The sequence below is a fragment of the Lepidochelys kempii genome, chromosome 2 (assembly GCF_965140265.1).
Source record: "Lepidochelys kempii isolate rLepKem1 chromosome 2, rLepKem1.hap2, whole genome shotgun sequence".
Lineage (NCBI taxonomy): Eukaryota > Metazoa > Chordata > Testudines > Cheloniidae > Lepidochelys > Lepidochelys kempii.
The window spans coordinates 252,899,774-252,917,389 of record NC_133257.1 but is presented as its reverse complement, the minus strand read 5'-3'; the positions used below and the strand labels follow the sequence as shown (position 1 = coordinate 252,917,389).

The 17,616-nt window shown below is 46.6% G+C and overlaps 1 protein-coding gene across 7 annotated transcripts in view; it reads left to right on the top strand.

Annotated features, from left to right (window-relative positions):
- Nucleotides 1-17,616, top strand: part of DPP6 (dipeptidyl peptidase like 6) — an 816,817-nt gene that overhangs the window by 530,230 nt on the left and 268,971 nt on the right. For all 7 annotated transcript variants that reach the window (XM_073334581.1, XM_073334585.1, XM_073334583.1 and 4 more), the window contains 2 exons: nt 2,194-2,308; nt 14,348-14,446. In XM_073334581.1, coding sequence (XP_073190682.1) covers nt 2,194-2,308; nt 14,348-14,446 — 214 coding nt within the window. The remainder of the gene's footprint in view (nt 1-2,193; nt 2,309-14,347; nt 14,447-17,616) is intronic.

The following is a 17,616-nucleotide window of genomic DNA, read 5'->3' as shown; positions in this document are numbered from 1 at the left end:
TTTGCCCACACTGTTCAACATCTACTTGGAGCGCATAATGACTGATGCCCTAGAAGATCACATATGCATAGTCAGCATTGGGGAGCGAACAATCTCAAATCTTTGGTTCGCTGATGACATTGATGGCCTGGCAGGCAGCGAAGATGAACTTGCCAACCTTGTGAAATGATTGGATGAAACCTCCGCAAAATATGGCATGGAAATCAGTGCAGAGAAAACCAAGCTGATGAAACATGATGGGATCAGCTCACATATCACTGTCAGTGGACAAGAGCTGGAGACAGTGAAACAGTTCAAGTATCTGGGGGCAATCGTCACTGATGAAGGATCCAAGGCAGAAATTCAGGCAAGAACTGCACAAACAACAGCACCAGTGGCAAAGCTAAAGCCAATCTGGAGGAATAAGAACATCTCCGTGGAATCCAAACTGAAACTGCCCCACGCAATGGTCATCTCCATTTTTCTGTATGCATGCGAGACATGGACTCTTATGGCAGAACTTAAATGGAAAATACAGGTAGTAGAGATGAGATGCTTCCATAAAATCCTGGGCATCTCCTACTTTGACCACGTCACTAATGAAGTGGTCAGCAACATCATCACCCAATGCGCTGGGTCATATGAAGACCTCCTGATGACCATGAAAAAGTGCAAGCTGAAGTGGTACAGCCATGTAACAAGACCATCTGGCCTATCCAAGATCATCCTCCAAGGGATAGTACAGGGCAATAGAAGAAGAGGTAGACAGAAGAAGAGATGGATTGACAACATAAGAGTGGACAGGAATGGATTCGCGGAGACTCAAGCACTGACACACAATCATCAGGGGTGGAGACGATTGATTGCTCATCAGTGATGGTGCGCCAATGACCAATGCGGTTATGGGAGTGATGATGATGATGAATATGTATGCAGTACTTCATAAAACCCTCAGTGAGAAATGCCAGAGAGATCGGAAACAGAACTATATGGTAAAACCTCAATAATGTCAGGCTTATCGGTAAATAGCAGTGTGGCTTTCTGAATGTTTCGGGTCAGGCTCAGGGCTGATGTGTAAGACTTGCTTCTGATGTGTCAGTGAACAGAAGGAGGTCTACGTTGATGCAGTATGTTTTGAGGAGCGAGAAAAAGGTGTAAGTCAAGGAAGGGGGTGGCCTAGTTTATCTTATATCTATTTGCACCCTCCTGTATATTGCTTTACTTTCTGGACTCCTCTCTATGGTGTCTTTGTACGAGACTTCCTGAGAGTTACATTAAAACTCCTTACACGCAGACTCAGTGAGGGGAGAGTACTGAGTTGTTACATGGTGGTAAGTGGGCGTGAGTCTAAGCGAGTCTTGGTCTACATGAAGCTAAGCTGGTAAAATATGCATGTTGGGGCGTTGTAAGAAGGTGCTGTTTACATGACTGTAGCTCCCTCTAGACTTCCCGGACTCATTCACACCTACCTGTTAAATGAATGTGCATCACACAGCCCTTTTGATCTAACTTTTTACCATTTTAGATATGATGACTGCAGATATTTATGAAGTCCTATAAAGTGAGTGCCAGATGATGGCTGCTCCAAAACCTGTGCCCTGGGGGTAGGGGCGCCCACACCAAATACTCCCACAAAGGAAGAAGCAATGATATGACCTCCCTCACTCTGCAAGCGCAGGGGATTGGGGAGAGGACCCTTGCATAGCTGTGAGCACTCATTAGCCCCAAGGAGGTATGCCTGGGCACTGCTGTCACAGCAGACAGAGGCTGAAGAGCTGTGCTGGTAAGGCAGGGTGAGGAGGAGGGAGTGTGCTACCCCCTTTTCCACAAGTGTAACAAGGGTGACTGTCCAGGGGATACCCTTTCCACTCTCCCCTTGAAGCATTGTGGCTGCTCCTCCTTTAGATACACACAGTTACCCAAGGTTTCAGAGTGGTTTCAGAGAGTTACCCAAGAGGAATTATCTCAAATATGGATTTGGCCCATCATATTTATTGGTTCTATACTTTGATCAAGAGTGAATCAAATAAACACCAGAACATAGTACTATGAAATAAACTGTAGCCTGAGTGGCTGTTTGTGCTACCATGTTCACAGCGATATATGGGACACTGTGAATATACTGGGAAAAGTGCACTGCTGTTTGGATTTTGTTGTTTATTGCCTTGTTCTGGTGCCTTTACTTAATATTCCCTGTCCTTTTGTTATTTCTAGGAGCTGGTGGGGAGTAATCCTCCACAAAGAAACTGGAAAGGAATTGCAATTGCTTTACTTGTTATTCTGGTTATCTGCTCCCTGATTGTCACCTCTGTTATACTCCTGACACCAGGTATTTATAATCTTTAACTCACTTGCTTTCTGTTTTTCTTTTCTAATTTTGCACCTCCAAGGGCAGAGACATGATAAAGTGAATGCAAAGTAGAGATCAAATAGTTTCCTATTCTTTAGCGTCCTTTAACATTGGGTGCAGAACACTGTCCAGAACATTGTTTTATATCAGAACTCTCTAGAGTTCTGATCCAAAGCTCTTTTCAGTTGATGGCAGGATCCATTTGACTTCAGTGGGGTTTGGATCAGACCCCAGCTCTTTATTTTTCTAAGAATGTAAAACACAACAGTGCACTACACTGTTTTGTAGTGGAGTAAATAATTTATACTTCCCAATGGGTGATCTTTAAACTTCATCTTTCAGCTGTATTCTGTATGCCTAACCTTTGTAAATTACTTCTCTTACGATAACTGCCAAGTACCAGGCAGAGGCCATAGGCATGAATTTTAATGTGACATCATTATATTTATTGATTATTACATATTTCTATGGCTCGTAAATTTCCATGGGTATTTACAGTTTAGAGGTAAGATGCTTTCCCTGCCCTGAAGTGCTGGCAATCCAAACAAGACAAGAGAAACAAATGTAAGACAAGACATAGCACAACAATTCAGTAACAGGAAGGTTTAGTGGTTGCTAAAGATGGAGGGTGGAAGGTTTCCCTGAAGAGATGGGTTTGATGGAGGAAAAGAGAGGATTCTCCATAGACAAGAACAGATGGGTGGTTGCAGGCCTAGGGAGCAAGATGATAAGAAGCCCAGAGCCAAAATGGGGAAAGGAGACAAAGGGAAGCAACAGGAATGAGAAGAACATAGGGCATGCAAATGCAAGCTCTGGGAGCAAGATTGCACCAAAGTTTGTGTGGGTACCAGTGCTCCATGTATTCCTTAGTAAATTTGACCTACCTTCTGTGTCTGGAGTCTATAATCCCAGAGATTCTGTGTCAGCCTCAGATAAACCAAGAAATGCAGGTTTCTATTACACTAAATATGAAAATGAATTAGACAACCACTACATTATCCCTTCTGCTATTTAACTTGATACCATATTCAGTTTATTTGATTTGGACATCTAAATTTTAAGTGTGCTACAGAATTTTGAACTTGGTCTTCAGCTGGTGTAAATGAACATGGCACTATTGACTTAAGTATAGCTATGCCAAGATCAGTGGACTGACGATCTGGGTCCTAGTATTGAAAACACACCACTGCATTGTAGGATTTATGAGACGGAAGCTGGAGGTTTGGCTAGCTGGGGTAGGGGGCAGTTGCAGCTTTTGACACCTGAAAAGGTGTAGCTGTCAGTTTAGTATTGTGAGATAAGCACATTAGCTGGATGTTTGTGCTAAAATGATCCACAGCAAAGTAGTTAAGGTTACTGTTTAAACTTCATCATTAGGTTTCAAAGTTAACACCCCATTGAGATGAATCTGTCTGTTCAGGGCACATTGAGCTACTTTTTCAGGCTTTCTGCTGACTCGGCTTGCATCATCTAGGTAGGTAGAAATTTTCCTGCACTGAATCTTCAGAGTTAGTAGTTGGTGAATAACTTGTCATTGAAGTAATCTGCTGTGTAATCTCAAAAGACATACAGGGAACAGATATAATGAGTAAGCTCTTATTTGTACATAATAGTGTGTGTGTGTGTCTGTCTGTGTGTGTGTGTATAAGCACATGTGTGCACACATATATACCTTTTCTCTCTTGGGATGTACATATATGCATGTACATATATCATATAACTATAAGAACACACAGAGTAAATAAAATGTAGGGAAATTTTCCTATAAATAATAGTGTCCCGGACTCAATCCTACAAATGCCACCCGTATAATACCAGTAGTCCTGTTCCTGTTGGCCTGCTGCTGAAAACCTCTTCCTTTCTTTGTCCAGTTACTCTTCCCTCATACCTACCTTTAATAGATCTATCACTTACCTGGAACCAGCTCTCACTTTAGTTCATTGCTTTGAGCCACTGTTCCAATGGCCCACTCTGCAGTGCTTCCCCCAGGCTTGCCAGTGCATAGATCTTCAGAAATCAATCATGAGCATGATACAAATGCCCTAAGTAGGTAGAGTCTGAGGCAATTTGGGAACCCACTGCAGAGTGCAGGATTGCAATACAGCTTTAAGCAAAGCAGCAGTGATTAATTGTATCCATACCTAGCACATGATGGTGGGGTTTTCATGCAGGGTCAGTATCAGGACATGCTCTTCAGAAAGAAGGGTGAGTGGTAGGTGTGGGAAAGGGGGAGGATTTGCTTAGAAGGTTAGGTGGCTGGAGCCCAGTAATTGAGGAAGGGGGTTTTATATCCCTCTTTAAATTTCTCTACCAAATTGATCAAAACCTTTAAAAAAGGTTTTAACTCTGGGTTCAATTTCCGGTTAGGCTGAGATTCATGCTGGTTCAGATGTTTAAAAAACAGGTCACTATCCCTGTTTTAAGCTAGCCCATAAATTATGAGCGGAGTTCATTACATGCCTAGAAAGTCTAATTGGTAACAGCGGTGCTTAATTTTCAACTGCTTTTTTATTTCTTATTTTACAAAACCCTACTAAAATTGTGAGATTTTTCCTTTAGACTTGCAGGGGCAGCATTTTCAAGTCCTGTATCTGCTTGTCTTAGCGGATATTTGCTAGTGAGTATCTGCTTGTGCAAAATTGCCCACAAAACCCATAGTAGTTTGTGGCTTCAAATAAAGATTTGTGTGAGTGCAGCTGTTTCCTCCTGCTTTGAAATGCAGGGCCAGTTCCTGCTTCGAGTTCACATCAATTAAAAAAAAACCGCACAAATTTTGCTTGAGTCCAGTGTTGTAGGACTGATACTTTACCAAACAATATTTAGGCCCCTTCTCACAAGAGGTGATAGAAACTAATATATAAAGTAAAGGCTTGCTATCAGTTTGGCCCAATCCTGCAGTGCTTTCTCAATCAAACTTCTCATTGACTTCAGTAGGTGGTTTGCCTAAGGAAGATCTTCAGGATCGGGCCCCGTGTTTGGAAAGCAAAGCTAGTCAATGGCTTTATGCATGTTTCCTCTTAGGGTATGTCTATTCTGCAGCTGGAAGCATGCTTCCCAGTGCAAGACACCAGCAGCTCTGCTCAAGCTAGAGCGCTAAAAATAGCAGCATAACTGGGGATTGGGGGGGGGGGGGCAGCTCAGAGACAAACCTGCCCAGACCCCCTAGGTACGTACTCAGACAGCTAGTCCGAGCCATTGCCTGTGCTGGCTTTGCTGCTCTTTTTAGCATGCTAGCTCAAGCAAAGCTAGCACATGTCTGTCTATCCAGGCTGGGAAACAACCTCCCAGCTGCTGTGTAAAGATACCCTTAGTCTTTAACACTGTCTGGAGATACACTTCAAGATGGTTCCTTTCAAGTCTGACCTTTAACTGTGTAAGTAAGTGCATCCAATTCCCTATTAAATTTTTAGCAGATGTCACAGGCACCTTCTTGTACAGAGATAGTGTGAAAGGCAGTCACTGTAAAGCATTAGCTCACTGAGCACTACCGGCAGCTGCACTGTCGGTGAGCATAGTGTACCTAGCATCACGGAGGCTGTTCTAAAACAGTGGCAAAAAAAAACCCTTGTGTGTTTTCCATTTTATTTTCTGAATTTCTATTGTTGAATTTCCTGTTATTGTAATAGCCCATAGGGGACCTGAGCATAAGTTAGAGTAGCCTTTCCAGAATATGGGGCATGCAAAGATGGCTTAAAGCCACCTTATCCTTCTGGGATATCAGTTTCTGTGTACCAGCAAGACACCAGAAATCCTGTTTTTCTAGCTGCACAAATCTGGGTTTTACAGCTCTAGCTGTGGTCTTTAAGGGCCAGGGAGTCTGGGCCCAGCCTGCCTTGTTCAATAATCAGATCCAGGTGAGAAGGGGTCACGTGTATCCTATAAAGGGCTGAGAGAACTTGATTTGAGGTGGAGCTGTGGGAAGCAGGTGGGTTCCTGTGGCTGGCCCTGGAGCAGTACAGGGAGATGTAAGGGGAAAGACCTCTGGGCCCCTGCTTGGTCAGGGGAAGCTTTGCTTTTATTTCTTTGTGTTACTTTGTGAGTTTGTGATGTTGACTCAAGGCACCTTATTCCAGCTGCTCAAAACACAGAACAAGGTCCTTGGTTAGTCTCCAACCTGAATGTACATAGGCCAACACTTACTGAGGTTAATGTTCTCCACAGCACGTTGCGGGCTATGTTGTACCCATTAGCCCAGCCGTGTGATGGTGTTGAGTTCAAGGAGAGACTGTGCCGCAGCTCGGCTGCTCCGTGTGTGTGTGATGGGGAAAATAGCACTGCCTAATCCTCTGCTCCTTTGGAACGTTAGGAGTGCCCAGGGCCCTGTGGAGAGAGTGGTCCTGGGGCTGAGTGCAGTCGTCCTTGGCCTGTGCAGATAGGGAAGGATCATGCCCTCTTTCCCATGCCATCCCCAGGTTCCAATGTTGAAACAAGGGAGCGTCTGTCCTTATGACTGTGCTGGAAGACCAGGGACCCAACGTATATATCCAAATGTTTGTTCCATAGTGGATTTTCCTAGTAAATAGTTTCCCCATCAGCTGGTGGCTGGCATTGCTATTTAGGCTTTCGTAGCTCTACCATTCCTCCCACACCTATTCTGGTTACTCTGTTCGCTGCCACCAGGTACCAAGTATTAGCACCCTGCTGTTTATCACTAATTGAAGAGATCTGTTCCCTTGAGTTCCTCAGAACCTATATTGTTGGTTTAATAAAAATGTGAAGAGCATGGAAAAATATTATTGCATAGAGGGTTTGACAGGGGATTTGTGTTAGGCTATTTCAGTTCTTGTAGTGAGTGAGGCCAAATCAAGTAAAACAATTAAAGACTCAATCATCGTTTGAAAATAGGAAAACTGAAGAACATTATAACTTGGTACAGGATGTTTGAGCACCTGCTAGTGAAACAAAACATGTTTCACAGTTAATACTAAGTAGCTCTTGGTTGCTCAGTAGCTGTAGATCAGTGAAGTAAAAAGCCATTTTCCCCTCCCTTAATTGGCTTCAAGGAGTCTGTTTCCACTGTATGTAAATGCATAGCAAGTTAATATTAAACAGTAGTAAAGAAAATTAGAGCCACATGATACCAACACACCTCAGGCAATCAGATCCTACAGCGATGTTGTAGAAGTAGATAGACCTGCACTGGTGACCTCCAAAATTTGACTTTATTTCTGCATTTGAGGAATAAATATGTGTACTAAGGGCTGAATGAAAAATTTTCCATTTTTTTCGCCCCAAAACTGCAGGACAGAAAGGGGGTTTCCAGCCAAAAAATTGTTGGTATTTGGTTTTTCTATGAAAAGCAATAATTTTCCATTTTCCACCCAGCTATGTACCTAATCTAGGCTCCATTCATATTACATATGCTCTTCATCCATTGGCCTGAGAGCCTCTATCATGTATTTATGAAATAGTTTGTGTAGATGTGGCATGGAAGTGACGAGACAAATGAGATGTCATGTTAGTATGGGAGTGTCTACTATGCTAATGTCTGTGTTAAGTTTCTGACCATGCCTGGTGTGAACTACATACGTCCAGTGTGAAGCTAATAACAGTGCTATGCCCTCCTTCTAACCATCCTGACTCCTGAGTGCTTATTAAACACTGCAGACATTAATTATACCACAGATAAAATTAACTTTCCTTTAAGAATCACAAAGCTGTTGATCTTCTCTGCACTTGCTTTGGATTGTCACCAGACCTCTAATGCCATATGGGTTCAGTTTTTAATAGGGCCCACTGGAAATGTACAGAGGAAGCACTCACTTAACTCCTTGAATCCTATATGCCATATTGCATTACACACTGGAATCAGAAGACTTTTTTTTTTAAAGTGTCAGTTAGCAATGTCTGGGAATCTTGATGTCACTGTTGGCAAAAAAAAAAAGAGGAAAAAAAAGTGCTAGATTGCTTTGTTTGTACCAGTGTCATGCTAGCCAAAGTATCTCCCGGCAAATCCTAAAGATGGGCAAGAGACTCAGAATTCAGAGCAGAAGGGAAATCATGAAAACACTGTGGTTCTTGCTCAAGAGTGCTGAGAAGGCAGCATCTTAATGCCATTGAGAAGTTCTGCCTCTTTAGTAGAATGCCCCCCTAGTTCTGTTTTCTAGTAGCTGGTACAAAATCCCTCTGCAGTATAGTGCAGCAGTTAGGCCCCCGTATTTAAGTTTCACAGCATAAGTACCTTCATTACATGTTCAACACTACATTACAAGGATGGGGCTGGGACTCCATAGAAGAATAAATAGTACAGGAAACCAGCTTTCCTTCTGCTTCTGCTCTTCTCCTCTTTGTCTCCTCCCCTACCCCTGTTCCACAGCAATGGCTGAAAAGACAGCGTTTGGCCCAACCCCAGCCAGCTGTGTTCAGGCAATTAGCTGGTGCCCCAAACACCTGACCTGAAGAATTACACATCAAAGCAATCTTTGCTCTTCTTCGAGTGCTTGTTCACGTCCATTCCACATTAGGTGTGCACGCACTGCGAGCACGAGCGTTGGAAACTTTTTCCCTCAGTGGCTCCCATTGGGCCGGTGGGCCCCCCGAGTGACACCACTGCACCGTGCATATATATCCCTGCCGGCCCAACCCCCTCAAGTTCCTTCTTACTGCCCGTGGCGGCGTGGAACAACCTCTCTCTCTCTCTCTCTCTCTCTCTTTCTCTTTCTCTCTCTCGTACAAGAGCAGTCCCTTAGCCTTTAGAGTAGCTATTATCAGTTAGTTTACATACAGATTGTGGACACTTAACTCATTAGGTGCTTGGAGGCCTCTAGCACCTGCCCCGGGCCACGGGGCATGCCGCAGGCCCACGGCTTCAAGGCTTGTGCCACGTGCCGCAAACCTATGCCAATTAGTGACCCCCACGACTTGTGTCTACGTTGCCTGGGGGACGGACATCAAACTGAAAGGTGTAGGATTTGCAAGACGTTTAAGCCAAGGACAAGGAAGGAAAGAGACTTTTGCCTAAAGCAACTGTTGATGGAGGCTGCATTGCAGCCGCCAGGCTCAGAGCGCCCGACGCCGGCTCAGACTTCCTCAGTGCGTAGTGCCCCGGAGCCGTGGAGAGACCCGGCACTGGCTAAGCACCGTAAACTGTCGGCCCCGGAGCGCCAGGCTAGGCCCCGACACTGATCATCCTCCCGGTGCGGCCCCCGGCACAGCCTAAAGGAAGGCGCGGTCGTTCCCCGCACAGGAGGCCGGCGCCTCCCAAGGCTCCGAGCGCCGACAAGAGCGGGAAGGCTGCGGTACCGGTGCTGACGCAGGCAGTCCCAGCAGCACAAGCCCCACCAAGCCCAGACCTAAGTGAGCTCAGTGTGGACGATGGGCTCGAGGGCATAACGGATCAGCCCTCCGCGCCTGGCACCTTTGAGGCTGCAAAGGACCTCATTGAGCTGTCAGCAGCGAGCTCTCTCCCATATGGGGAAAACCCTCCGGCGCCCATGCCTCGGGTGCCGTCAAGGGATAAGCTGGCAATGGTGTGCTGCTTGAGGACACCGTCCCGGTGCTGCTCCCGGAGTTGGTCCCGGTTGAGCTCCAACTCTGCAGACTTGCACTTGCCAGCTGCCCAGAAGGAGATTGCGGCACCGGCAGCGGGTCGACGCGCAGAAGAAGCACCAGAAAGGGCACGCCGCTCTCCAGCACTGCCCAGAGATTGGCACTGGGAGGAGTCGAGACGGCCCTCACCAGAGGTCTCCCACAGACGGTCCCAGTCCAGGGAACGCTGGCACCGGTCCTGATCCCGGTCCCGGGGATACTGGTACCGCTCCCAGTCTCGCTCAGCCAGGAGCTGCTCGTTCTCCCGCCGGCGCAGATCGTTGGCACCACCATGGCCTTCGCGATCGGCGTCACCACAGTCCGGCGCCCACTCCAGCCGCTATAGCTACCCGCACCGGGGCCCAGAAAGCAGGGACCCTCAAGGGAGCTGGCAATCTCAATGGGGGCCGCCAGGACATTGGCCCTTCTGGAACCCCTGGGCCTATCAGGAGCGCCAAGGGGCTCCGTCCAGGGCAAGTTACTCTATGCAGTGGTCCTGGTCCCCACACCGATGCCAGACGGTGCCGGAGGCAACAGTATCCAGGCCTCCAGCATAGACCAGAGAGTCCAGCACCAAGCCTGGTGCCATCCCATGGACTCCCATCCCAGCCTGAGCCGGAGGCCCCTACCACCGGAGATGGGGAGCAGGAGGACCAACCAGAGGGGGTCGAGTGGCAGCTAACCTCCTCGTCTTCTCCCGATGAGGCGGTGGTGGGTACAGAGGTGTCCGGCCCTCCGCTGATAGACCATGGAGCCCACCAGGAACTGTTGCGCAGAGTCACCCAAAATTTGGGGTTGCAGGCCAAGGAGACGGTTGAGCAGGAGAACCCCATGGTGGACATTTTGAGCCCCGAAGGTCCATCCAGAATAGCGGTCCCGTTCATTAAGACCATCCAGTCTAACTATAAGACTATATGGCAGACCCCAGCCTCCAGCACTCCAACGGCTAAAGGAGTGGAGCATAAGTACTTTGCCCCATCTGAGGGCTATGAGTTCCTGTTCTGCCACCTGAGTCCATGCTCCCTAGTGGTTTCAGCAGTGAACGAAAGGGAGCGCCATGGTCAGCAGGCTGCAGCCCCTAAGGCCAAGGAGTCGAAACGGCTGGACCTTTTTGGTAGAAAGGTGTACCTGGGGGCCTTCAGCTGAAGATTGCTAACCAGCAGGCCATCCTCAACAACCACAATTTCAACTCCTGGGCGGTGGTGGGGAAGTTTAAGGACAACCTCCTGCAAGGTTCCCAACAGGAGTTCACGGCCCTGATGGACGAGGGCAAGGCAGTAGCCAAGACCTCTCTCCAGGCCTCCCTGGATTCGGCAGACGTGGCAGCTAGAACAATCGCGTCGGGGTGGCATGAGGCGCTCGGCATGGCTCCAGGAGTCAGGCCTGCCCCGGAGGTCCAGAATACACTCCAGGACCTCCCCTTCGAAGGGCCCGGGCTCTTCTCGGACCAGACAGACTCGAGGCTGCATAAAGTCACTGGGTATGCAGACCCCTGTGACTCAGAGGAAGCCCTTCAAGCCGCAGCCTCCCCCTCAACACCAGTACCAGCCTCGCCATAGGCATGATCCTTACTGTAGGTGAGGCAGGGATAACAGGCAACAGTGCAATAATAATAATAATAATGCGCCGGGCCAGAACCAAGGCAAGTCCCAGCCGGGCACTAAGCCAGGCTTTTGAAGGTGCACTAGAGGACAGCGTACCAGACCAGTCACCGGATCCATCCCTTTATTTCCTGAACCGCCTGTCCCGTTTCTCCCATGCGTGGTCCATTACATCAGACTGTTGGGTCTTACGCATGGAGCGGAACAGGTAGTCACTGCAGTTTGCCTTCCTCCCCCGCCCCCCCACCCCCCACCCTCCCACCTGGTCCCTCTTCAGGAACCTCTCTCATGAGCATCTCCTAATCTCCTAGAGCAGGAAGTTCGCTCGCCACTAAAGGCGGGGGTGGTAGAGGCGGTGCCTTACGGCCTAAGGGGAAAGGGGTTCTACTCCCGGTACTTCCTCATCCCCAAGGCCAAAGGGGGCCTTCGCCCCATCCTAGACCTGCACGGGCTCAACAAGTTCCTGGTCAAGGCCCGGTTCCTCATGGTCTCTTTGGGCACCATCATCCCTTCCCTGGATCCAGGGGACTGGTGGCTGCTGGGCCACATGGCAGCATGCACGCACGTGGTCAGGCATGCCAGACTGAGACTCAGGACTCTGCAGGCGTGGCTCGCCCAGGCAGGGACCCCCGGACTTGGTAGTGACAGCCCCACGGGATGTGCTGGACTCCCTGCTGTGGTGGCAGTCCCAAACTGTGGTTTGCAAAGGCATCCCCTTTGCTGCCCCACTTCCGGACCTGACTCTGGTAACAGATGCGTCAGACCACGGATTGGGGGCTCACCTGGGGGACCTCATGATGCAGGGATTGTGGTCCGAGGCAGAGCGGTCACTCCATATCAACGTGAAGGAGCTCAGGGCGGTTTGTCTCGCCTGCCAGACCTTTCACACCACTCTGAGTGGTCACAGCGTGACAGTTCTGACGGACAACACTACTGCCATGTTTTATATAAACAAGCAGGTCAGGGCTCGTTCCTCGCCACTCTGTCATGAGGCTGTCCTCCTCTGGGACCTTTGCATAGCCTATGCAATTCACCTCGAGGCATCCTATCTCCCGGGCGTGCGGAACGAGCTGGCAAACTCCCTCAGCAGGTCGTACCGCGTGCATGAGTGGACGCTTAGGGCAGAAATCGTGCTTTCGCTCTTCCACAGGTGGGGGTTTCCCCAGGTAGATCTGTTTGCCACCAGGGCCAACACCCAGTGCCCGTGGTTCTGCTCGTTCCAGGGCCGCAGCCCGGGCTCACTCACGGACGCGTTTGCGATCCTGTGGAGAGGGGGCTTGATGTATGCCTTCTCCCCGCTCCCCTTGGTGCACAAGGTCCTGCTCAAGGTGCGCAGGGACAAGGCAGCAGTGATCCTCATCATCCCAACCTGCGCCCACCAACACTGGTACACGTCGCTCCTAGAGCTGTCAGTGGAGGCCCCAGTAGTCCTGCCCCTACACCGGGACCTCATTACACCGGTCGGCAGGCGGCTTCTCCACCCTGACCTGCAGTCGCTGCACCTGACGGCATGGAGGTTCTGTGGCTAAACGCCCTGGAGAGCCAGTGCTCCCTTCCTGTACAGCAGATTCTGCTTGGCAGTAGAAAGCCCTCTACCAGGGTGGCCTATATGGCCAAGTGGAAAAGATTCTCGTGTTGGTGTGAACTGCGAGAGGTGCAGCTGGGCCAGGCCCAGTGCAGGCCATTCTGGAGTACCCCTCACCTCAAGCAGCAAGGGCTAGCCCCATCCTCGCTCAGAGTGCACTTTTTTAAAAAAGTGAAGTTAATTCATATCTGAAGATACATGAAGATTTGACTTTGCATTGTGTGAAATTAGTACTGAACAATGAAAGACTTGCTCGCATATTTATGTTTGAATTCCCCTGTCTCCCTATTGTTGTATCTCAGTGTACCATTGGATGAGTTCCAGACTCAAAGGATTCTTTTTAAGTCCTTCTGCCATAGAGCAATTGCTACTGTTTTGTGGTCTTCTCTACCAAGATTTCTACCCTTTTGATGTTGAAATTGATTCTCCTCCTATTATGTGAAGATATATAGTGGGAGTCCTGTCCTATTGCATGACAGTTTGTGATGATAGCATCCAAGTTGTGTAGGAAGCATTTTTTGGGGCAGGGAAGGGAAAGCAATAGAAGTAAGCATCATCAAGAGACACAGTATGTGTGAATGATGCTGGGCCTATCCCTCTGCTGTCTACTAAAAAGTCTTCCAGAGTCTCAAAATTACGTGCATGTAATCCAGAGAACAGCTCCGTTTTCACTGTTCTTGAGTTTTGTCTTTTTATTGTAAATGTACCTGAGTAGGGGGAAGACTTATAAAGGAGCCTAAAGATGTAGAGAGTCACTTAGTGCGATTTGCAAAAGCCAAGTTTTAGGTACCTAACTTGCCCTAAAATAATTTGTAAATCCTACCAAGAACCAATCTGTATCTTTAAGTCCTAACTATCTGTATTAATCTAGATTTGTGTTTTGTTTTTCTTTTCCCACATGTGAATGTCTAATTTATGGCATAATTTAACCAGTGGTGTTAGAACTATAATTTCTATTGCTATGACAAATACATTAAAAAAAAGTTTTGTTCAGAAGAAACCCATACTTTGGATCAGATCTTGCTCCTTTTGTAGTCCTTGGGACCAGGCATTGGCTCCTAATACACAGTATATATGAACGTCAGAATACTGAGCCAAATTTGACTTTACATTAAGGTCCCATTATACCACTCAGCCTGCCTACAGGGGCCTTAACATAACTGAGAATTCAGGCCATGATGTTCTCCCCTCTATTCTGAAACTTGGAAGAGCTCAGCCTGGGGAGTTATGCTATTCACAACTGTTGCGTTTGCAGATAAATTTCAAAATAGGAATAACACCTATTTCCTTCTGAATGTTTTACAGTTGAAGATAACAGCCTGTCTCAAAAGAAAAAGATAACAGTGGAAGATCTGTTCAATGCTGATTTCAAAATTCATGACCCAGAGGCTAAATGGATAAGTGGTGAGTCTTGCATGCACACTTGACAATAATTCTACTCTCACTTATTCTTTCCTCTCCCTGTCTTTCTCTTTCCCTCCTTTTCTCACTTTTTCTTCTGACTTGTGTCTCTAGTGTCCAAATTCTTACTCCAGCTTTCCTCAGGGTAAATGTGTAAATGATATTTCTCCATTATACACAGCATCACATATGTGTCCGTAACACCTAGAGGCCCCAGTCAGGGCTGTTGGTAGGTGCTGTTCAGACATGAAGTGAAAAAAACAGCCTCTGTCCCAAACAGCTTACAATCATGGTAGCTGACAAGATGGAAGAGGTGGTCAAACCAAATGGTTAGAGCACTGTCATGGTCAATCTTTATTTTACCATAAACAAATCTTCTGATTTATATTTTCATAATGTATTCCCTTGCCAAAATATTTTTTCAGGCAGAGAGATGAAGCGTTGCTAGGCAACTAGCAACAGAGTGGTCCAGCAACAGCTGGTCTGCTCCTTGTATGTAAGCCATGTTTTCTTTTTATCCTGTCTTACAATCTATATTTTCCAGTACCAAGGGGAAGAGACAGAATAATACCAGAATTAATGCACACCATATTTGCAGCAGTGGAAATTGTTCTACAGATGCAAATTCCAGCCCCCCACTGGCATCTGCTACAATCTAAATCAGCTCTTGCTGGAATGAAACAACAACGTGCTATACAGCTCATTTAGGGCTGACTCTCATTAAATTGAACGGGAACCTTTCTATTGACTTTAATGGGAGCTGAACCAGGTCCTCACTGCTGCAGTCTGCCTTTTTTTTTCTTTTTTTTTTAGGGGTTCTACCCTGTGGGAGCAATTTTAATCCCCGGAGGGGGTGGGGAGAGAGATTGCCAAGGGAAACTAGGCTGGATCAGTGCATCCCCCAGTCACCCTAAGCGCATCCATCTCTGGCCAGCCCCATCCACTGTTTTCTGCTGCACTAGCAGCTGGTGGAGAAGCCACTGCAGGCAGTGTATGTCACTACAACCCATCGGATACTTGCCAGAGGAGTTCTGGCTGGTGAGTGCCCTTTTTCAGGTTCTGCACGCTTGTTGGAATATGGCTCCCAGTACAGCAATCTATGGGGAGAATAAAGGTGGAAATACTTCTTGAATTTAGGAGTTCAGAAACCGTTCTTCAGCATTATTATTTAACCTTTTCATGTCTAAAGGCCCCAATCAGGAGGGGGCGCCACTGCTCTGGGCACTGTACAGACACCTATTACGAAACATTCCTTGCCCCAGGTGAATTTGTTTGATTTTTTTGCTTCATAATATTCTGTTCCTATGAATATTTTTGCCCCTAAACTCTGCCACTCGAATATTTGTGGGATGATAATGCAATATATTTTTTTATTGGAACAAACATCAGGAGAATTTTCCAGCTCCACTTAGAGGTTTTCAAAAAATAATTTCTTTCATGGTTAAAATGTGTTTTTCTGCACAGTAATGTTCTTTTTTTCCCCCCTGTGCAAATATAAGCTTTCCCAAACTGTGTTTGCATGCTGGTACTGTCTATATGTTTTTATTAGCCTCTAATTTTTGGCAGGCATTATAAGTCCCACATTGAATTGTTGGTAAAGGTCTGGATCCAGTGCCCACTGAAATCAATAGACTCTCTTGGACTTCAGTGGGCTTTGGATCATACCTAAATAATCTAAGGTTATATAAAAGTAAAAAAAATGATATTAAGCTGTCATTGGTCAAGCCATTATAAACATGGCTGATTAAATGATTTTCCCTTTGGTGCTTGTTATAATAATTATGTATCAGATTCCGTTGTCAGATACACCAGTGTAAATCTGGAGGAACTCCATGAAACCAGTGATATTCCTTTAGATTCACACCAGTGTAACTGAGAGCAGAGTCTTGCGGTAAAATACTATAATGCTCTTCATCCAAGAACCTCAAAGCACTTTACAAACATTAATTAATTCTTACTACATCTCTTTGGATAGGGAAATATTACACTCTTTGTACAGCTGGTAACTGGTAAATCAGGCTTACGGTGACCAACAGCTCAGTGGAAAAGCTTGAAATAGAGCCCAGTAGTCCAAAGTTCTAGTCCATGCTTTGCTCACTCCACCATACACCCTGTGTCCTGTTGTACCACTGTTCTTGGTTCTCAAAATGCAAGTTCGTCTTCCCTCAGGACTCACTGAAGAAGCCTATTTCACACTAACACAGCTTAGTAGAAAATAGTGCTGAAAGATGTGTGTCAAAGTAGGAATTAATGGGTGGAAGGAACCCTGGTTGTTTTGGGATTCCAACAAAATAATTGAAACCATAACAGTGTCTTATATCCTTGTCCCCATTTTTCCCCTGTTGTTAACAACACAACATAAACCACTCTAATGTAAAGAGATCTGAAAACTAGATTGCAAAAATCGATGCTCTTGGCTCTTTTCACATCTACCAGATTTCCTTTAAAGGGTATTACTCTCTCGCTTTATTTTTTGTGTTGTTATAAAAGACAAGAGTTTGTTAGCCTAGCCAATGATAAGCACGTTGCATGGCTAGGAGTATTCAAATTGTCTCAATTATTTGCTTTCAAAGCAGTTCAGCCAATTAAATCTCTCAATTCTGATCCATTTGCTTCAGTGGGGTTTTTTTGGGGGAGAGGGTTGTCTTTTCATTGATGTCAGTGGGCATTGGATCAGGTTCTAAAGCCCCAACACAAGAAGGCATCTCTCTTCAGGACAAAAATCCCTTTGAAGTAAATGGAACATGCGTAAGCACTTTCCTGAATTGGGGCTTGAATGCAGAAAGTGTGTGGTTCTGACCTACACCGATGTAATCCCATTGATTTAATAGTAGTTAACAGAGAGAGTTAATTCATGGTGTCATAAATATAAAGGGAAGGGTAACCACCTTTCTGTATACAGTGCTATAAAATCCCTCCTGGCCAGAGGCAACATCCTGTTACCTGTAAAGGATTAAGAAGCTCAGTTAACCCGGCTGGCATCTGACCCAAAGGACCAATAAGGGGACAAGATACTTTCAGATCTTGGGCCAGGGCGGGGGAGGCTTTTATTTGTGCTCTTTGTTTATGTGATTGTTCTCTCTTGGGACTGAGAGAGGCCAGACAGAAATCCATCTTCTCCAACCCATCCTAATCCAAGTCTCCAATATTGCAACCAGTATAGGTAAGCCAGC